General features: G+C 38.8%; 1 protein-coding gene across 2 annotated transcripts in view; it reads left to right on the forward strand.

Moving 5' to 3' along the window:
• The first annotated feature begins 629 nt into the window (after nucleotides 1-629).
• Nucleotides 630-21,550, forward strand: part of bach2b (BTB and CNC homology 1, basic leucine zipper transcription factor 2b) — a 102,027-nt gene continuing 81,106 nt past the window's right edge. The window contains exons 1-2 of one of the 2 annotated variants that reach the window (XM_080881835.1): nucleotides 630-968; nucleotides 14,375-14,516. In XM_080881835.1, the coding sequence (XP_080737961.1) occupies nucleotides 14,478-14,516 (39 nt within the window). In that variant the 5' untranslated portion in view covers nucleotides 630-968; nucleotides 14,375-14,477. The remainder of the gene's footprint in view (nucleotides 969-14,374; nucleotides 14,517-21,550) is intronic. The other variant, XM_080881836.1, reaches the window with a different exon arrangement.

Here is a 21,550-nt window from a genome sequence, read left to right on the forward strand (position 1 = left end):
AAATAATATGTGATTCTGAAAAGGCTGAATCTGCCTAATGATTATTTTTACTTTGGGTACTTTTAAGTATATTTTCTGATACACTGGCGTTTGTGTTGTTAATTACGTGGAAGTTGGGAGCTGAAACTATTAATTATTCTTTTTGCAAATGTGTGTCAGGTAATGAGTTCAGTAAAACACATTAATAAATAGAAATGGTAGAGGAGCGTGTGAATAATAAAAACATTAAAGAAAATAGTTCCCACACTTGAAAAGAAAATAGATAGGTTTCAGTGTTCCCTTATCAGGCTTTTAATGCGATCGGAAAATAAGTCAGCTAAACATCCCCTTTAATTGTTCTCACATGCGAAAAAAATGCCTTGTGTCATCATTAATCGTAATTTTCCCGCTGCATTCACGAGAGGGGGGAGGGAGGACCAGGAGAAAGCATGGTGTGCAAGGGAGGGAGGGAGGGAGTCCAGAAAGCCGAGGGGGAGGGATTTGAGCTAGAAAGTCAGAATAGTGCGATTCTCCAAGCTCCGTTGCGCACTTTCGAAGGACTACGCACCCGCTTCCCGCCGGCTTCAACGCAACGCCGCGTCGCACTAACGATGTTGTGAATGAGAGGATGAGTGACGTCAGCGGGCGAATGTCAACAATGTAGCGACTGAGAGTAGGCGTTCCAGTCGAGTGTAACAAACAGCAGAGAAGGAGCGGCACGCCGTGCAGGATCAACACGCACACACGCGCGCGCGCACACGTACACAACAAATCGTAAAATCACAGACACTGTAGCGTGTGTGTCTGTCTGTGTGTGTGTTTTAAATAAACATTCTTGTAAGTGACAAAGAACCGAGTTGCGGCAGCGAGAGAAGTCATCCATCTGCAATCAGGAGGGTTTGAGGAAACGGCAAACCGAGTCATCATGTGAAAGAACTTGTGGGAAACGGACAAAAGGGCTGGAGTACGAGCAGAATAGGACGGAAAAGGTGAGCTGGCGTGCACGTCTTTTTCCTCTCTGACCACTCTCTCTCTCGCTCGCTCGCTCTCTCTCTATCCTTTTCTCGCTCTCTAGCTGTTCTTTTTGTTAGCTTTCAATCTCGGTCTATTGTTGATGCTCTCATAACCGAGACGCAAACTTGCATAAGTGACGCAGTGGTAGTGGGCTACTACCAACAGAGCCCCCTGCTGAGATGCATAAAAAAATCGACTTTATAGGGGAAAAAAGCAGAACCGCACGCATGAATCTTGAAAGCCTGGCGCGTGGTACGAATATTGAAGCCTGTAATGTGATGGGGTGTGAACGCGGGTTCAGGAGTGAAACACAACTCTGTACCGCATCCTGTTATGCTTTGAGTCACCGCTCTCTGTGTGCTCCTCTGTACTGTTGTTTTTTTGTTTTTGTTTTTTTTATCCAATATGGTAAAGTAGTCGGTGGTGATCCGTCAGGATGAGCTGCCACATGCAGAGTCATTAAACACCTTCCTCGTTCAATACGTGTGCATCTAGTTCATGTGGAGCTCATTAGAACTGTTACTACCGCTATTCCAGTTTATTTCACTCTGTGTGAAATCATTGTATTACTGTAGGGTCTTTACCTTAAAATATAAAGCCCATTGGGCGTTGTGATTTGGCGCTATATAAATAAAATAAACTGAACTGAAATAAGCACACCTTATCATTAATCCACATTATAACAGTCAATCCCTCGTTTGACGTTAAACCCATATTTCATTATTACATATATATATTTCTTAGTCTGCCATCATATTCGAGAATATAAAATAGGCATTTTTAAATCAAACTGCACCCTTGTGCGCGGAGCTGCATTGTCATGTGAGGAGATGCTGCAATCGCGTCTTATTCAATCTTGAGTCAGTAATGTGCTGAGATGCACCTCAGTCGATAAAAAGGGGCATTTTTAAGGTGACTCTTAAAAAAATTGTGATCGTGGATAATATATATATAAACAGTGTTGTCTCACGTGCTGCCATGCATTACGACCTTTAAAAGATTTATGAGAATGTGCTTCGTTTGTGTTTACAGTAAGATTAGTTGGCTTCATATCGGTGGCTGCAGGCACTCGCGTTTGCATTGTTTCCCTCTGTCGTTAAAGAGACGCGTGTGTGCAGGCAGGCAGGGCTTTTTCTTAATAGTGTTTGTTTCGTCATGACTATTGTTTGATGGCCATGTGTTTGCCTCGGCAGCGGAGGAGCCTGGAATCATAAGGGAGCGGAGTGATGCTGCTATAAATGCGGTGATGCAGCATTTCGAGGAAGCATACCATCCTCTTTGTCTGATAGTGCTGATGCAAAGCAAACGGCGGAACGATCGCAGCATCATGGATGGATCCTCCATCATCATGATCAAGAACCTTTGTCATGATGCGTCGCGCATTCTTTTGAAACGCCCGAAACGCCTTGACTCCACGCAGCCGCCACAGGGATGGGTTTAAGCTGTGCCGAGAGCAGGTGCATAGGTAATAGGAGCTAATAGGATCTCACTGGTGGTGTAAAGGCAGCTGACGTGAACTCACATTTTCACAGACAACGCGCTGCTTTGGCGACGCGTGCACGGCAGTGGCACTCATGCGCAGTTTTACGCACGGAACCCTTTGTTCTCTACAGTAGCCCCCTGCCTTTCTTTTCCCAGGCATGGCAGTCCTCTGTGTACTGTGAGGAGGAGAGGGGGTGGAGTCCATACTGTAAACCTCATAGTGACTTTGTCAGCTTACGTCAAGCTTTGGTTTCTTTGCTCATTAGTATAAACAAGACACGCGAATCGCATAAAAATAATACTTTCATAATTGCGTGTCACATTTTATTGTAAGCACGATCAGTTTAATAGATCACCACTGAGAAATCTCTTTATTACATCACTCAACAATCATTAACAGCAAGAAGATTTTCAGTTCCAGCTGGTCTGTTCTCTGACCAGCGTTTAGTCTCGTGTTCTTACCATGTGGAATGATATGTGTAAACCAGTGACTGTGCATTCAGAAAAAACTACAGACTTTATAAGAACCAAAGAATTCAAGATCCTTGAATGAAATCTAGAGGAAAATTTCACAACAGCAGAGATGGTGAAATAGCTTTTTAAAACCTTATGATGGGGCAGTGTTTGCAAAGTTTTAAAGCCATTATTATTATTATTATTATTATTATTATTATTATTATTATTATTATTATTATTATTATTATTATATTCAGCTTGTGATTCTATATTTGTAGTTTTTATGTCCCAAAAACAACTTACATTTAAGTAATGATTCATAGTAACTGCCCAGACGAGTTTTACCACAGCTAATAAGTTGCACTGCATAAGCATCAATTTATTTGTAATATATACAAATATACTTACACTAGGTGTCCGTAACAGATCAGAGCAGTAGTACAGTCACAATAGACCTGGAAGATTACAATAATGCTTATCAATTATCTGCAGCCTTACAAAACCCAGCAATAATGACTGCGATGAAAAACTACCATATCTTGTTTGTTTCTTTATTAAACTCTCTTCTAATTTTGGCAGCATCATTACACAAAATTAGAATTGTCTTGTCACACTGTAATTCCCACAGACAACAGTAAAACAGGAATATTGAATTGTTGCACAGTTATTGCATCACGTTTTGAATTTCTCTCTCCCTTCTGCCTCCTTAATTACCCCAAAAACCTGCAGCTTGAAAGTCAAACCAGTGCACAGGCTGTAGCTTGTAACCGCAAGCCTTGTTTCTACCTATTTTAATGTGCAAGTAATATATAAAATCCACCCATCTTCTTCTGTTTATTCAGGGTTGCTATTATATGATATAATACATCTGTAATAGGAACAAAAAGTACAAACTAGTCATATGTTCAGTAATATGTTTTCTGTAATGCGATGAGATGTAATTTATGATCAATTGTTACTTGTTTTATTGTAATCCTTGTTTCCATCAAATTTTGTATTCAATCCAAAAGGACTGAAAAGAGTCTGTAGAATAAATAGTGGTTAGATGGGGCTAATGTCATCACAATGCAGTACTTCTTAATTGTTCAGAGTGTGATTAAGAGCTGAAAGAACATTGTGAGGACAATGACATCACTGATGATACCTAAACCTAAACCTAATTCTGTGTTTGAGCCCAAAAAAGGAGACACACTTGTGTACAGCCTCTTTAAAAAGTCAACAGCATGCAGCCTCATGTTGATAATGCTACATGACATGTAGGTAGATTTCTGACTGACTGAAAAGTTGTGTTTCAGGTATTTCCCACTACTGACAGTGCACAACTACAGCACAGTGTATAGATGTGGGTTAGTAAAAGCTCTGCATATTACCTATGGACAGTCAGCTCACTACAATGGCAGGTGCTTTGGGGTTAGGATTAGGAATATTCAGATGTCAAAGGGTAAATAGTTTATTTTTATATTAAGATCCCTTCCTTTCCATGGCACTAAATAGGAAATAGGAAATAAATAATAACAAAAACAAAGCAAACAGAAGGACATTGGTATCATGATGTTAAACCATTGTAAATGTTTAATTGAATAGTTGAATTAGTTTGCCATAACCCCCAAATGGCTAGATTTTTGAATTTTTGTGCTTTGCTTAAAGCTTCCAGATTTATTTTGGACTTTTAAATACTTTCTATTTTTTTTTATCTCTATGTGCATCCAAATGAAAAATGAAGAAGGCCCTTCTGAAATCTGTTTAAAAATACATAGGACCATCTCACTGGTATTATATCAGAACATCTCACTGTGAACAGTGCTGTTCTGGGGATCTGCTCGAGTCCCTCAGGATTGTCTTCGACAGCTAAAATTCCGAATAACAACAAGTTCCTGTCATGTGACCATGAAGGGATCCTGAAGACTAAAACAGTCTAAAACATCCAGGGCTAGCTCCTCATTGTTTCTGCTGAGCCACATGTAATCATCCTGCTATTCAGCTAATTAAAAAATGACTGGAAATAAATGACTGGAGAAGGTGCTTGTGTTCCAAATGAACCAAGTACTGGTGGGTTATTGATTCATGAAATTTCAGCTGGAGTAGGACAACATGAAGTGATCAAATTCACAATATCAGCAGCCTTTTAAGGTCTATTATTTCTGATTTATGTGAAGAAAAAAGCAGATAGTGTATGCAGCAGGTCCCATCTCTCCTCTCTTTGCATCTTTAAAGTCTTCTTTGCATCACTAAGGGTATCTGAGTACCCCTGACCGGCTCAGTTGAATATCCCAAGTCACTGCCTTGGCTAGGGAAAAAAAAAGATGTTGCTATTGCACTCTCAAAGGCAGGTGATTGGGCATCTGCCAGTGATGGCATAGCTGGAGAAGCACTGCTTGGAGAAATCTCAGATTCTGTACATTACAGCAAAAGCTATTGTTTCCTTCTCCTTTTCTCCCTGTTGTGATCCCTTCTTTCCCCGTGTCATGTCATGGCTGCTCATTCTTCTTCTCTTTTCCCACTTTTCTCAGTAGTGATGTGCACTGGTGTTCTCATCACTTGTGTGAAATCAGATTGCATTATACACCCAGCCCCAGCTGCCATCAGTCTGCGGCTGCAGAGTCAGGGCCTGTCTGTGTGTGTTTGACTCTTGCCAAGAAGCTAGCAAAACTAAACCACCACAGTCAATTTTCTGATTGTTTTGGTTTGTGTTTGTGCCTTTGTGTGCCTGTTAGAAACGATGGAGTAAATGACCCACCTATTTGATGACCTCTTCCCTGAGTGGAGGACTTCACCTTCTGAGCTGTGAATGAAAACTCAATTCAGTGAAGGGAAAGGAGGGAGGTTTGGTGTTTAGAAGAATGTAAAGTAGCATTCAGTAAACAAAAAGAAATCATTTAGCGTAACCTGTTTATATTAGATTATTGCAGCACTGTTACTGTTGGCACAGTTGACTCATCAGAACGAGGCTGAAAGCTGCTTTAGAGAAAACCTTGAAGTGCTCTGAACAAGGGAGGAAACTTAGCCTCAGTGTAGTAAAATGGTTGTAATATAGTAAAGTTTTCTGATTTCTGTTAAAAGACATTTCCCAACAGAGAAGTCCAAGTATATTTATAATTCATCCGTTAAACAGTACCAGTCAGAAGTTTGGACACAGTCATGCACTCATATCAATGAATGAGTCTTCAGACATTTAACTAGTACTGTATGTGTTATCTGCATTTGTAAGAACTGATTAAAGTGGCATGAGTTCAAATTATAATCATATTTAAAGTTTAATTTTCACGTTAACCTAATTCTGGAAATCTTAAATCTCAGAAACCAATCTGAGAAAATAAATAAATAAAAAACCTAGATTTAAACCCATTAACCTTTCCTTAAAAGTCTGATTTCACCATTGATCAGTTAAAGAGTTTTGTAAAACTGTAAATTGGAAATTGTTCAATCTTATTTTCTTGTCACAGTTTGACTTTTTCAGCTCTCTCACGTACATGTGTTCCATTATCTGTCACAAGTTTAAACATAAATTGAGAATATGAGACAAAATTTACAGTTACGCCCCAGACGCCCATTTACATTACGACTCAGCTCAGAAGCAACAAGAAACTGACATTAGAGTTTTAAGAAGTGTAGTTTTATTCTAAATGACATCCTAACTTAGCTAAAACAACTGGTACCCCAAAAAGACAAAACTGGTGTGTGTCTCTGTAGAGTGACCCTCAGTCTTGCCTTTATCCACACCTTACCAAATATGGTTAATTAGCAGTGAAGCCCAGGCAACCTTAAGAGAATATAGGTTGCAGAGGGACGTAACACTTACATAAACTTAGCTTCATTCACATCTTGATTCCTAAAATAACTTAGCAGTTGTTTCAAATATCAAATAGTTTCATAAAACCATTCAAAACCACAAGGATGTGTAGCAAATTCTGGGGGGAGGGAAACAGACATTTTAGTTGCAGGTTTCTTTCAGCTTTTTCCTTTTATATTTAATGGCAATTCTCAAATTTTCTTTGTAGATTTTATTAAATAATATTCCTTTTTTCCTTTTCTTGTGGAAAAGAAGTCTCATTTTGTTGCTCTCATGTAGAGACTTCACTTACGAGTGCGCCTATAGTTTGATAAAAATAGCTATGTGTTACAGTTGACGCATTCTCATTTATGCACATGTGAAACACACGCCTCCACATTTAAACAAGCTCTTTGATGAAGCTTTTGCACGCTGTTTTTCAATTCCACTGACTTGTGTGTGGTCTTTGTTTTATTTTTTCCAAGCATCACTAAATGTGAATGACATGTGCGCTACAGTGTTTCTTCCCCTGGGCCAACTGGCAAAATGGCGGCTAGAGAGCCTCATCCAGTGCTTTTGCAGCGTCTGGATATTCACCACGGTGACGATAACAGAGCCTATATGGATGCGTCCAGCTTAAACAGCTCCTCCATATAAGAATGCTGGATTTTCTCAGCATTGCTTGGGTTATTCTTAGTAAGGACTGTTGTCTGTGTGGTCCCCAGAGCCCATCCCCCTGCTGCCACCATAGAAATGCTATGCATACCATATCACATTAGAGCACTTTGTGGTGAAAATGAGGCAACGTAGACAGAGAATTTCTCTGGGGTTAGGCCCCCTCGTAGTCCTCCCGGGGAACACTGAAGCACAGAAGTAGTCTTCTGGTTGCTCTCTGGAGCTGCTGAGTCACATGTGAAGTGTATATATTCAGTATATATATACGTTGTCTTTGCTGTTTTCTTTTGACTCATCAGGATGTTCTTCATGGCAGATCTGATGATTACACTTTCGCTGTCCCAGCCTATATTTCTGGTTGACAAAACTATTTTACCTAATTTCTGTTTTGTTCCCCTGATGTTTATTAGCATACGGATTTTGTTTTTCGATTTGGCAATAAGCTTTAAAATTACCTTTTTAAACCACAAAAGGTCCATAATTTATTTACAATGTGGAGTAAAGATCCAGAATGGCTCTATAAGTACAGAATCAACCAAATAAACTTTTCTTAACATTTCTTACTAATTATTATATCTTGTAAATTCATAAAAATATACTTTTTCAACAGATATTAATGATTCACACAATGAAAACACGTCAAATGGGAGCTTCGTTATAAATATATCAGGGAAAGGAAAGCTTTAAATCTTACAAAGACTCACTTAATTAAGCCTGAAACTATGAAATTTATCATCAGTAAATATTCCACCAAATTAAGATATTGAGCTGAACTGCTAAATAGTTAACATAGCGGCTAACAGAAAAAAAACTAGTTAATTATAATTAATTATACTTATTTTATCAATCCAGTAAAATGACCTTGCTTTGCTTTTATGTATAGTAGAAAAGAATCAGTCTGCACAATGAGAGTTAACTCATTCTTTTTCCAGCTATAAAGGTTCTTCTACACTCCTGAATTTGATATTGGCTGTTGACCACAAACATTTGTGGTTAGAAATATAAGGATGTCTCAATGAGACGTGTTGGTTTTGGCTGGTTATTCGTGCTCCCGCGTTAGAAGAAGAACGCTGCTGTGTGCTTTTTTCTCTGAAGCCTGAGGTCATTTAGTTCTGTGTAGCACCCTTTTATTCCACACGCTGACATCACAGGTTACACATTGAAAAGCTCGCCAGTGCTGCTGCAACACTGCCTTCCTCCTTCTGCCCAGTTATTGGTCTAACATTAAACTAGTTCCTGATAAATACTCAGGACTGCAACATTAATATGTTATTAAAACATATCTAACAGCCATTTGTTAGATGATAAACCAACCAATAGGACCTTAGGCTGTATTCAAGCATGTAAATGATTCCCGTGTTGGCAATATAGTTCAATTCAGTTCAATAATTAATATATATCTTCACGAATAATATTAATTTGGCACAAAGCACAATATAAAATAACTGTCATTTCACCTAAATGCAACGATGTAACAACACAGAAAATATCGTTGAAGATTTCTGCCAATATAATGGATATATGGTTAAATGATTATGTATAGTTTAAGGATTCTGTGTGTATTAGTCTAATACTTTATTATAGTGGTCTTGACCTTACAATATAAAGCGACTCAACGCAACTGTTTTTGTGATTTGGTCCTGTATGAATAAAAGTGAACTGAATTATATCAAAATGTAAATTTAAGAGGTGGCAGCACGGTGGTTAGCACTGTTGCCGCACAGCAAGAGGGTCCTGAGTTCAATTCCACCATCAGGCCGGGGTCTTTCTGTGTGGAGTTTGCATGTTCTCCCCGTGTTTGCGTGGGTTCCCTCCGGGTACTCTGGCTTCCTCCCACCGTCCAAAGACATGCAGCTTGTGGGGATAGGTTAATTGGATAATCTATATTGCCAAAATTATTTTATTCAGCTACTCACAGAATAGAATACTGACATATCAAAAGAAATATAGCAAAAAATATCTTTCCCGAAATTATGATCCCAATATGATGGGTAATCCCCGTACACTGAATTTCTTTTGTACAAAAAATATTGTTGATGAACATGGGTATCTTTGAAGCAGACGTCTGTATAGAAAATTCTAGAAGAAGATGAGTTTGGGAGGAGCCCAATCTTTTAACGAGTGCTCGCTTGCACTTGGAGACAGTTTACAGTAAACCAAATCTTCACTGATGTTGTTGAAGCAATGGAGTGTAAAACAACAGAGCACATTCAGTATGTGGTTTGGCAAAGACGTGCAGCTGTAAAGGAGTTTGTGTTGCGGAGGAAAGAAGGCTTTAGGGGTGAGGGGGGTTCATCCTGTGAGACCAGCACAGGTGGTTAGGAGGGGGGTTGGTGTAATGGAGGGAGGGAATAGGGCTGCTGTGGGCGTGGAAGTGCAGTAATGTGCCCACTTCCTGCATCAAACCCCTGCGCAGCACTGTAAAAACCATGAGGTTACAACAAGATCAGCACAATTTGCTGCTCTTGGCCTTTTTTTTTTCCAGTTAACAGCAGGCAGTCATGGCTGACTTTTTTTCTAATCATAAAAGGGAGGCGAAAAAAGAGAAAGATGAAATTATACAGCGAGAGAAACCTGAGAATTGACACGATGAAACTGAAAACGTGATGTTCACCCTATGGACGCTGCTTCCACTAATAATAAAGTAATTGAGTTCTTTTACTCCAGTTTATTTATTTATATTTATAGCACCAGAGACGCACCAACAATCAGATGACCCCCTACGAGCAAGTGCTTGGCGAGAGTGAGAAGGAAGAATTCCCATTTAACAGGAAATTCCCTCAGAACAGAACCAGGTTCAGGAAAGGGTAGCCATCTGCCGCAGCCGTTTGGGGTCAAGGGAAGGAAGACAGGACAAAAGACACACCATGGAAGAGAGCTAGAAATTACAGTAATAACAACAACAAGTAGAAGATGTAGGTAGTTTTTCATTTTTATGTATTATGCAGACTAATATTTCTCTCACTTTTTTTTTACAATATAGTATTTGTCTGACAGCTTTGAGTTACTCGTAGCTTTACAAGTCGAAATGTGTTGATTTTTACCTTTTTCCGATAACCAGAAAGATTAAATGTTTTTGTTATGGGTTCATTTTAGAGATGTGCTCATTTCACAGGGCAGCCAGGCTACAACACATACAAACTTATGATGTTAGTAAGGTTAGGTTTGATTTAGGTTAAACTGGATAGTTCTTCTTCTTGTTCCTTTCCTAGTGTATTGTCATATACATTCTGTTATAATACTGATTGTTCATCTTAAAAGGGCCAACGTTTAAAAATATGGTAAATAAGTCAAAAACTCAGTTTTCAATATTCTTTACCAAGTTTTTAACACGTGTGATGTCATAGAGCACCGACATCCCAAAAATGAATCATCTCAGGCACAGCAGCCCCACCCACCTGCTGTTCTGACTTTCTCTTTATGAGTCTCTACAAGCTAGTCTGAAGAACGTTTCAACCCAAATTTCTTTGGCTTGAAAGGTTAATTACATTAATATCAGAGGTGGTAAAATAATTTGTTTTAGACTGGGGATGAACTGCAGGGCTGCACCAAAGCCCAGTGTAAGATAAAGGATGATTTACAACTATGAATCATGCAAAGCAAACCTGGTGGAGTCTGAGAAAATAAGAAAACATGCTAAAATTTCTTTTGTTTACTAACTGTTCTGATTTTGTAATAAAAAAAAAAAACAATGCAAAAATCATTATCACTCCCTACTTGTGACACAATATAATCCAGGGTAACTAGAGGAAATGACCTCAACGTAAGCGGATGTCGACATCTGATAGTCTGCCGTTCCTCGTTGTTGAAAAGTTTAAAAAAAAAAAAAGTCTAAAAAATAGTCTATGCGACATCCAGAAAAGTTAAATAATGGCAAAAAAAAAATTTTCCACACGAGTATAAGCTCTGGTTAGTCTGTTCTCCAAGCCTCAGCATCAATGACCCAAATTAATTGTAAACCAGCAAGGGAAACCAGAAGTGGGTATGATTTGAGTTCACGGTCCAGGTGTCAGTGGTTGTCCACTTGTGTCTCCCCATGGTCTACAGTGAGTAAGCAGGCACCAGCTGTATACCTGCAGCAGTCACATGCTCCTGCCTGCAGTCCACCAGCCAGACTCTGTCATTAAGGACAGATGGCAAAAGGTCAGCCAGGCAGAGCTGTTCCACAGTTGAGTCACAACACAACATCATCTTGTCATCATCATCATCATCATCAACACAGTTCATCAGCATGTCAACACAACACAACACACATTAAATGCTTCCCCACAGATTAAAAAAATGGATATTATTCTTAATAAGAATATGTTCCTCTGTTACTGGAAAGAGTTCATTTCGATGGTCAGACGTCACATAAATTTGTCTTGACTGGTTTCTTGCAGTCATGCAGTTTTGAAGCAACCATACCAGCTTGATTGTGTGCGATATACGTGTGAGTGTCTACATGCCTAGGGCTTTTTGGTGTAAAAAAAATTCACTGTAATTCCTTTTACAGGTAATATCGATGTATATAGCAATATGAATCAAATGACTGTTTCTGCGCAGCGCAAAGGTTCCTTTTTACTCCTGACAGGTGAAAATATGAGTTCAGTATGAGTTTGTTAATAAGGATTTTTAAATTTTTTAGTTTTTAATTTATATATTTTTTAACATTAATTTGTTGAGCATATCAACAGTATATGCTGTTCTCTTTCTATTTTTATAAAATTACTGTAAATGATGATTTTTAAAAACTTTTTTAATTGAGTTGGTCAACACTTTGTGCCATCTTCTAGCTGCACACATTTATGTGAAATGCTGCGTGTTCGTGTGTTACTTAAATTTTTAGTCTAATTTAATATTGACATATTTTCTTTGGTGCTCCTGTGTCTTCTCCTGACTAATCCTGGTCAGATGTTCAGTCCTTTTGTCTTTATTGAATATCATTATTTTACGCAATGACTAGAGAATAATAATATAAATTAAACGACATCCTGGCGGCTTTTCAGTTCTGCAGATGTTTCTTTCCAGCTTTTCAGAGGTTAAGTGAGAGGCAAAACTCAGGGGAGCCCTAATGGAGACGGTGCTGCACGTTTTTAAAGTTACATAGATTTTCCCATGAAAAGCAGAGAAGATGTCTGAGAAACAAAAGTAGAGGACAGAGTAACTGTGGGATAGTGAGAGCAGCTGAATGAAAGGCTGTAAAGCAGTTAGCAATTTAGATGGATTATAGTAACAAATTGGCTAATCTCTCGTTCTCTGCTCTGTGCACAATCATTATCATATTTATGTGACAAACACACTTGGCCATGCTAAGAAAAAAAGTTTTCTCAATTGATGTGAACGTGAAAGTGAAAAATTTTACAGGCACGGTGCCTTTAACTCTTACAGCCAGGACATTACCATTTAACACAGCCAGTGGGTTTTAGCAGCTGTGTGATGGCAGCAATGTGACTCTGGTTAGTTTGTAATGTGACATTATCAAAGAGTCAGAAATCCTCTTCTTCCCATCAGTTGGCCAGGGTTTGCTCGATTTGGCACGTTATTCGAAGATCTCAGAACTATTATATGTGATTGCAGCTAATGAGTAGTTTTACTATCAGTACAGTTGTATTATTTTATTAAAATTAAAAAGCAATAGGAATTAGTGTTTGTTAAATGAAATTATATAATATGAAGTGTTTAATAGTAAAACCAGATAAAATAATGAAATAATGAAGGATGCAATATAAAATTGCTGTGCTGGTGACATAAAACCACTGCAGTATAAAAACAAACGTACTGTTTTAATGATGTGAAGCAAAACAGAAAATTCTGAATCAAGATTTTTTTTAAATTTTAAACATTGTAAAACATGTATTGTGGAAATGGGGGTGAACCAATTTTTGCAGTATTTGTCATGCAGATTATTATCTACCTGTTGGCAAAAGGGGTGAAATTTTGCAATTTTACTGAATTTGCGCAGCATGATGAAGAGCTGAAAGACTCTTCTTAAAGATGTTTTTTTTCCTGGCACAAATGAAAGCACGGCAAGAGCAGAACAAACATAAAACCTGGAGTGATTATTAAATAGCCAAACCAAAGGCTGAAAATCCATATACTTTAATTAATTATTAAATATTTGAGGAAACTGCTTACTTTAAAAAAAAAAAAATCTGTGAGCTGCTATTATTTTCTCAGCATTAGTAAAATAGGGATTTCATGTAGTTTACATAACCGAGGTTTTACATCAGTCAGGCAAAAAAAAAAAGTAATATATGATTTGTTTGTGTACTTTGCCCTGTGAGACCCAACCCATCAAAAAATAGCCAGAAAATTCAGATTTTGGGGAACTTAGATTTTGTTAACCCTTATAACAAAATCCACAAAATTTTTGCTATATCATGTTGTGTATGATATATTTTTGTTATATATTTATTATATGTTTTTTGTATCGCTTTTGATACATTGGATGTTTTAGCAACTTTTTGTTAACAACAATGTTAATTTTAGACAAAAAAAAAAAGTTTTGTCCATAACATTTTTGGAATTATGGCAAGTATTTATCACGCTGATGAGATAGAGGTCTCAGAAATTCATGTATCAAATATGATACAAAGGGGATTATAGGGTTAAGCGCTTTGCCCAAATAGTAATGAAAGGAAAAATCAAAAGTTCATTTGTTCATCATCTAAAGTTTTCCTGTTTGTGGTTTAATTTGTAAGAGTACGCTTTCTTTTACTTTGATTTTTGCAATAAATTTTGTTTATTATTATAAATCCTGAAAAACTAAACTTGTGCTTAATTAACAGATTTCTTGACTTCTCTTGAATTTTCTCGTATTAAAACAGTTTTTTTTTGCAACATTCTAAAAAAAGCTTTCTTGTAAATGTGCCATTGTGTCCAACATTTTGTGAATAGTCTCTGTTTCTGTAATCTTTGTATCCGAAGTGTGTGTGACGTGACAATGGTGCACATGTTTGCGTAGAAAGAAAAAATGAGTAATTGTGGATGATAGGAGGGTCTGTCTTCATGCTGCAGGGACGCCCTCCCCACGCTCCACCAACCTGCCAATCATCTCTCTGACCTCGCACCTTTCTAACTGATAGTGATGTAGATGTGTCCGTCTGCTGCTCGTGGATAAATGATCACTAATCAGCCAAAGAAGATGAAGGACAATTTTGTAAGTAGAACTGTTACCATACACGCTCACCTTTTGGTTTTATATGTCAAAACATGATTTTCTGCTGGCAGGAAGGCTGTTTTTTCCTGTTGTGGTTAAGCTGCTGAAGCCGAGGCAAACATTTGTCATAGTGATACACACAAAAACAAAACTTCAGGCGGAGCTGTTTTGTAGTTGTTTATGTTTACTTCCTACCTTTTTTATATTCAATAGATCATTTAGAGTCTCAAAAGCAAAAAGAAACACAACAAAAACATACGTCTAGCCCTTGAACACAGAGTTTTTGGACTCAAAAACCGAAAACCTTGCTTTAAATCAGACCATTCAGAAAGGCTTACGAACTGCCTTGACGTTCTCAAACAAGAAAACCACACGGTTCAAAACTAATAAATTCTTTACAATGTTCATATTTCCATTTATAACAAACTATTGCAAAGGAAATGCAGCTTCCTTCTCTGACTTCCTTTGCAGGTGGTAGAGTAGCAGCTGTAGAAGATTTAATATTCAGTGATAATTAATCCAACTTTTTCTCCTGTGCTGGAGTCGGTCTTTCAACGATCGTTATGATCACTCCGGTTATAAAATAAGTCAAAGAAACCTCTACTTTAACCTTGTTCTCGCAAATTTGATTTATGTCCAATTTCCCTCTCAATACATGCTTGTTAGAAGGGAAACGGTAACTCTGAAGTGACATGTTGCAGCTCTCACGTGCTTTGCGTATGAACATAAAGACGGAACAATTATGCCAGTTTGTCTTCACAATCTTCAAGCAAATGCAAATGTGTTCTTTGAGTGTCATTGGTTAGTGTAAATGGTGGCATTAAAGCTGCTATAGTAATAGTACAGACTGTCAGAGGGCTCAGCCCAGACCACGTGGAGCTCTGGCATCTGTTTCACACCCTGAGAATACTTTTACTTTTGGCAGCAGTGACATGCTTCCCTGGCCTGGACCTCCTGCTGTAAATCATTTGACGATGAAAATCTAGCTAAAATAAGTGTACTCTGTATCCTTAGTACTGCTTCCTTATGTTTCTATAGCGCAACATACCTAACCCCAAACTACGTCCTATATCGACATACCGCCAAATTGGGTGGTAGTTCACAGCCATCACTCTGTATGACTGGGTGAATGAGGCAATGCTGGATAAATCTTTTTTTTTTTTACAAATTCCAGCCACTGAGGCATTATTACCTGCAAGATATGTGCTGTCCTTTGCAGAAAAACACAAGCCACGCCAGGTTTGAACCTTGTTCAAACTCCAGCTTGGGTTGCAGTTCAAAGATATGCATGTCATTCAGTAATTCTAAACTGGCCATGGATGTGAGGTACGCAAAGTACTAGTAAAAACTGAGTGGCTCAAAAGAATAGAAAAGTGCTATACCCTAACCCTCTACTAATGTCATTCTGTACTCTAATGGCTGAAGCCTTAGCATTCAGAAAAGAGAAAGTAAAGATAACTGACAGACGTGAAAAACATATTTTCTTAGGATTTTTTCTTTTCTTTTGTTGTGTGTGTGTGTGTGACTTTATTTCAGACAGCTTAAGTTATCGTTAGTGATTTTTAAAAGATGGCTGTATATTGTGGTTTTGTTAGTGTGTTTTCCCCACGGTAGCCTGATATATACCAATTGGAAGGTCGGTGGATCGATCATATTCTTGGGTCAGATACTGAACCCCGAGTCTCTTGCGAGATCCATCCATAAGAGTTTGAGTTTCTATGTGAATATTAGAAAACACTTAGGCATGGATAAATGCACTTTATGTAACTAGCTGAATGAGACGTGCACTATAAAGCAATTCTCAACTGTAAAAGTACCATATATACTTTTGAACCTTACGCTACTCTGTAACAAACAGTGCCGAGGTCACATCTGGATCTAACACAATTAGATTAGCTTACCCCTCTACAATGCACTTCTGACTCAGCAGATGTTTCACAGCAGGCATTTTGACTTGTCACAGCAGTTCAAGGCGCAGTTGTGCATTTACTACTACGCTACATTAAAACTAAAGGCGCTCCTTTCAGCTGGATTTGTTCCAAAGTCCTAAATGTGTGACACCATTTTCCCTGTAGGTCCAAATGTCTAGCACGCAAAAAGGAGGAAGACTAATACAAACTGAACTGCACAATCTTTGCAAAGGTCAAGTGTCATAAAATGAGCTACAGCTGAAACAGCTTCAAGGATACATCAGTGCTATTTCACAGGGTTTTAACCTAATGTAAAATTGGGATGGTGCTTTTTTCCTCAACTGCAGCAACACGGTTCCAACCCTAACTCTAAACCTGACCGTGTTACCCCAACCAGAGACCCTTCCAACACTATTTGGAAAATCCATGCACTAAAGCTAAAATGCAGTTCATCCTTAATACGGGAAAGCATGTCATAACAATTGATATTTTAGCTGCCATAGCCAGTTCTAATCCAGATACAAAGTTTTGTCATGCATGTGTTTTAGAAAGCAGGACTAATCCCAGCATGTAATTCACACACGACCCATGTCTGGGCTTTAAGTGCCACAACTTGCTGCCTGGGTTTGTGTGAGGCCCCTCTGAAGTATCTGCACTCAACTGTACAGCCCTGTCTGCTTCCAGTGATGCACCTCCCCATCCCCAGCCTGGCACTACGAGTGAAAGAGGCTATTGTTCCTAACACTCTGAGGCATGTAGCACGCACTTATGACACCAAGTGGGAGAAATTGTTCCCATTATACCCCTGGAATGTCTTTGAATCAATCAAGTTTGTGTGAATACATGCTGCTCTTTAGCAGTTACAAAGAAATGGTGCCTATTAAATGGTGAAATTAACAAAAGGCAACTTTTTCTGTGCAAAAACTATTATAAAGAAAACAGTAGTGCAACTTTTGAATCAAAAGCAAAACGCCGTTTAATCTCCCTCTTCATGGACCATTTTTCATCCATACCCTGACCTGGAGCAGAGACCACATTCAGATATTTTGAATTAAGATGACTGGTAACATTGTACAAGAAAACAATTGATATTTGGGCATTCTTTCTCCTGAGTTCCCTCCTTTTCTTACTGAGCTTTAGTGATGTGTATCAAAGCACAGCTGGGAAAATTTGCTGCTCCGCTCATGGATATTTCTGTGAAGATGTAATTGTTTCTTTTTTTTTAGTAGTATGGCTGTGCAGTGGAATTCAAAACAGAAAGTAGAGTTCTCAGTTTTCTCAGGCAGATCATTTATTCTTCACATACCATAAGGCTCTGAGTCCTCAAAACAGAGCATTCTTGGCTTTGACCTGCGTGAAAACGTTTGATTCTGCTAGTGGTGCAAAAAACAATAAGAACAGCAAAACCGTTTCAAAAAAATCTTAGGACACTTCACTACAGTTACTCAAAGGCTACGTTCACACTGCAGGCGAAAGCGGATCAAATCCAACTTTTTTGACCCGATCCGATATTTTCAAATCCGACCCAGGTCACTTTCGTGTGTGGTACTGAATCCGATACATATCTGACGCTTTAGAAAGCGACTGCTGTTTGAATGGTCATGTCGCATTAAATCCGTCTTTTACGTCACTGACACAAGACAGACCCCAATTATCAGTGCCGGAGAAGCGCCCGAGAAGACATCGTGAACGCTTCCTGGCCACCCAGCGTAACTGTTGGGAAGACAACGTTGGAGAAACATGAACATTTTATTTGTACTGTATAATCTGCAGATTCTGACAGAAATCTGCAACTATCCTTTGAAGCACCGCTCCTCTCTAAAACAGCAATAAGGATCATTATTAGGCCATATGTAAATAACAAAATAATTTTATAACTTAAAGCAAAATTGGGAAACGTAAAGTCTGAAACAAGTCTTTATATTAAGGGCCGTCAGTCAAACAATACTGTTTGGTCTGGGTCTAAACAGAGCGCGTTGTATGTGACGTCTTCTTTTGCGCATGCGGGCCGCTTTGAGGGTTCACACTAGAGCACGTTTGCTGTCACATTTTATTTGTAGTGTGAACGAGCAGACAAAAAAATCGGATTTGATCAAAAAATCGGAATTGAGCATTAAGACCTGCAGTGTGAACGTAGCCAAAGTGTAAACCAAGAGCACTATGCAGGGGTCATGAAATACAGCTCTATTTCCGTCAGCAGGCTATTTTTAACCCTGCTGTATCATGTATCCCTTCTTGCCATTTTGTTCCTTTGTTGAGTTGGGAGGGATAGCATGGCAGGCTAGGTAAGGTAGAACCTCTGTTAGTGTGTGTGTGAGGGAGAGATGTGATCTGTTGCACGGGTTGAAAATGTTCTGTCACTAACTCATTAGCCCGATCTGCCTATGTTGGTACTTACTGCTTTCACTGCATCTGCATTTGTGGTCTTTGATAGGATCCAGATGTCTGTCTGGAACACAATACAGTCCTTGTACAAGCTTTACACACGGCCATACATATAGCAAATAGAAGAAATACTGAAGAGCAACCCATATAATGTGTCAGTTTAATTCATTTATAAATGCTTCAAAAGTTACCAACTCACTCATGTGTAATGCTGAGTGCATTATTGGTGGCAGTCTAGGCCTATTGTATTGGTAACTTTAAATTCAGCTCTGAATTTAAAAGAGAGCCAATGAAGAGAAGCTAATATGGGAGAAATATCATCTCTCATAGGGTTCACTGTCAGAGACCCTAAGAAAATCATCCGTAACCTTCTCTAGTGCTGTTTCTGAATGGTGATAAATTCTGAATCCTGACTAAAACTCTTGAAATAAACCATTTGCAGATCATTTAGCTGTTTTATAACTACTCTTTCAAGAAGGAGGAGGAAGGAAGGTTAAAGATTGGCATATAATTAGCTAAGAAATCCAGTCAGAACTGAGATTATCTGCTTGTTTGTCCTCTAATTAAGGCTTGTCAGATCTAATATAATGATGGTTGTTAATTGTAAACCCACTACAGAGCAAACAGGAACTCCTTGTTGTATCCAACTCTTAATACTCTATTTTTTAATGTTTTCTCTTGATAAAAACAGTCTACAGCACACTGGCAGCATTTGTGAATAGCTGTTCTGTAAATGGTGACATTGCATTGCTGTACAGGCAAAGCACTGAGACAAATAAAAACTGAAAAATGTTGTTAAAGGGTTGATAAAAAAAAAAAAAGTAGTAGTAGTAAGTGATCAGGGCTTCTCCCTGAGTTAAAAGCCTGCAGGCTTGCCTGCTTTGGTTTCAGTTATGATCCTTCTATCTTCTCCTTTTTGCTCTGATTTTTCTGCTGTTAAGAATGTGGCAGGGGAATGTGCGTGGGATGGGGTAACAGAGGGGAGCTCAGGAATTCCCACTGACTTGGTTCATCTTGTATTAGCTATGCTTCTTGGGCTGTTGTGTTTGTTTTGTTTGTGAAATCCAGCGCTCTCGCCACCATGCAAACGTTCCTTGTTTTTTAAGCACCACGGACCTGGAGATGTTGCATGATGTGGCTTCTTGGTTAACAGTGCTGCACTACTGAGTTCATTCATCTCGAGGGCCCCTTTCTTTCTTTTATTTTTAGCCAAAATCCATCAGGCCTGACAAGTTGAGGGCAGCACTCCAGGTCTCTTCCACAAACTAAGTCTTCTCCTCCCCTCTTAGGAAAAATGCTCTGGACAGCCCTGCTCCAAGGTTGGGCTTTTGTTGAGTCATGTGAGATCGTGTACACAGAAACACACAAGTAGCCTGAACATGGAGGGGGGCTTTGGAGAGTTGAAGCCAGGGGCAGCAGGAGAAGCTAAAATCTGATCACAGGCCACCAGACAGCAGAATATGCTGGAGCTAGCTTTGTATAAGGTAATGTCTAGCAAGTGTGTTGGGGTGGGACAAGTGCACAGATTTATTTTAATACACAGCTGGCCCTGCCAGCGGGGGGAGGGGTGTTGAGTCTGCCAGCTTATCCCAGGACCACTGTCACACTTTGGACAAGACAGGACATTTTAGTAGGCAAACCCACTACTGGCAACAAAAACACAGTGAAAAGAGGCAAGTTTGAGGCAGAGTTTGACCTTTTAATCTGCATGATCAGACTGGATTGCTTTTACCATGTGCCGAATGCTCTTTGCACTTGTTCTTCTCATGCTGTCTTCGCACAGCTAGAATAGCCCCTGTATCAGATGTCATTGTGTTCACTGCACTACAGGAAGGTCTGGATTTGGTGCTAATGTCATTACTGATTATGCGTATAGTTCAAATTGCTTATCATTTCCCTTTGTCAATTTTCCTGATCATTTTTTGCATGAAAAAAAGTATGTAGGGTTTATATAAAAGATAAACACATCCATGTCACCCATTTGTTTCTGGAACCTGCATAGTGAAACCATAGTGTTATGTTTTTGGAAACACCATGTTGGTCTGTTGGAGCTAGAAGTTACCATATTTTGACAGGGTAGTGAGCTGGATTAAAAAACTGTACTGCAATGCGCACATATACAGTGGGGGAAATAATCATTGATCCCCTTTTTTTGCTCACTTACACAGAAATAAGCACTCTTTAATTTTTATGTTAAAGAGGAGAGACAGAATATGAAAACAGAAATCCAGAAAAAAAGCACATTACATAAAAGGTATACATTAATTTGCATATCATGAAGTGAAATAATATTTGATCTCTACAACCCAGCTAGAATTCCATTCCCACAATTTAGCCATGGACGCACAGATTACAATCAATCAATCAAGCACAGCTCTCAAAGGACATCATGCACAATATTATAGACTGCAATCGGCTACAAGAAGCAAGAAGCTTGGTACGAATTATAACATGACTATCAATCATCCTCAGTTTAGAGGTCGAGCCGAGATCTTCTGTTTCGCTGTGTTAATTTCTTTGTTCAGCAGGAGATCAAAAAAAATTATTTCCTTTTCTACAATTCGTGCAAAGGAACAGTCACCAAAACTGAAGCACCACGTTCTTGGGTGCTCTGTACCTCAGAGCATGTGATCTGAGTAATAGTGTTCTAGCAAAGCATTAGCAGCTAGTTCCTAAAGTTCTTTGGTTTTTGATCAGAAACCTACAACACAAATGGGATTCCCATTTCCTAACAGCCTC

Source organism: Rhamphochromis sp. 'chilingali' (genome assembly GCF_963969265.1).
Source record: "Rhamphochromis sp. 'chilingali' genome assembly, chromosome: 5".
NCBI lineage: Eukaryota > Metazoa > Chordata > Actinopteri > Cichliformes > Cichlidae > Rhamphochromis > Rhamphochromis sp. 'chilingali'.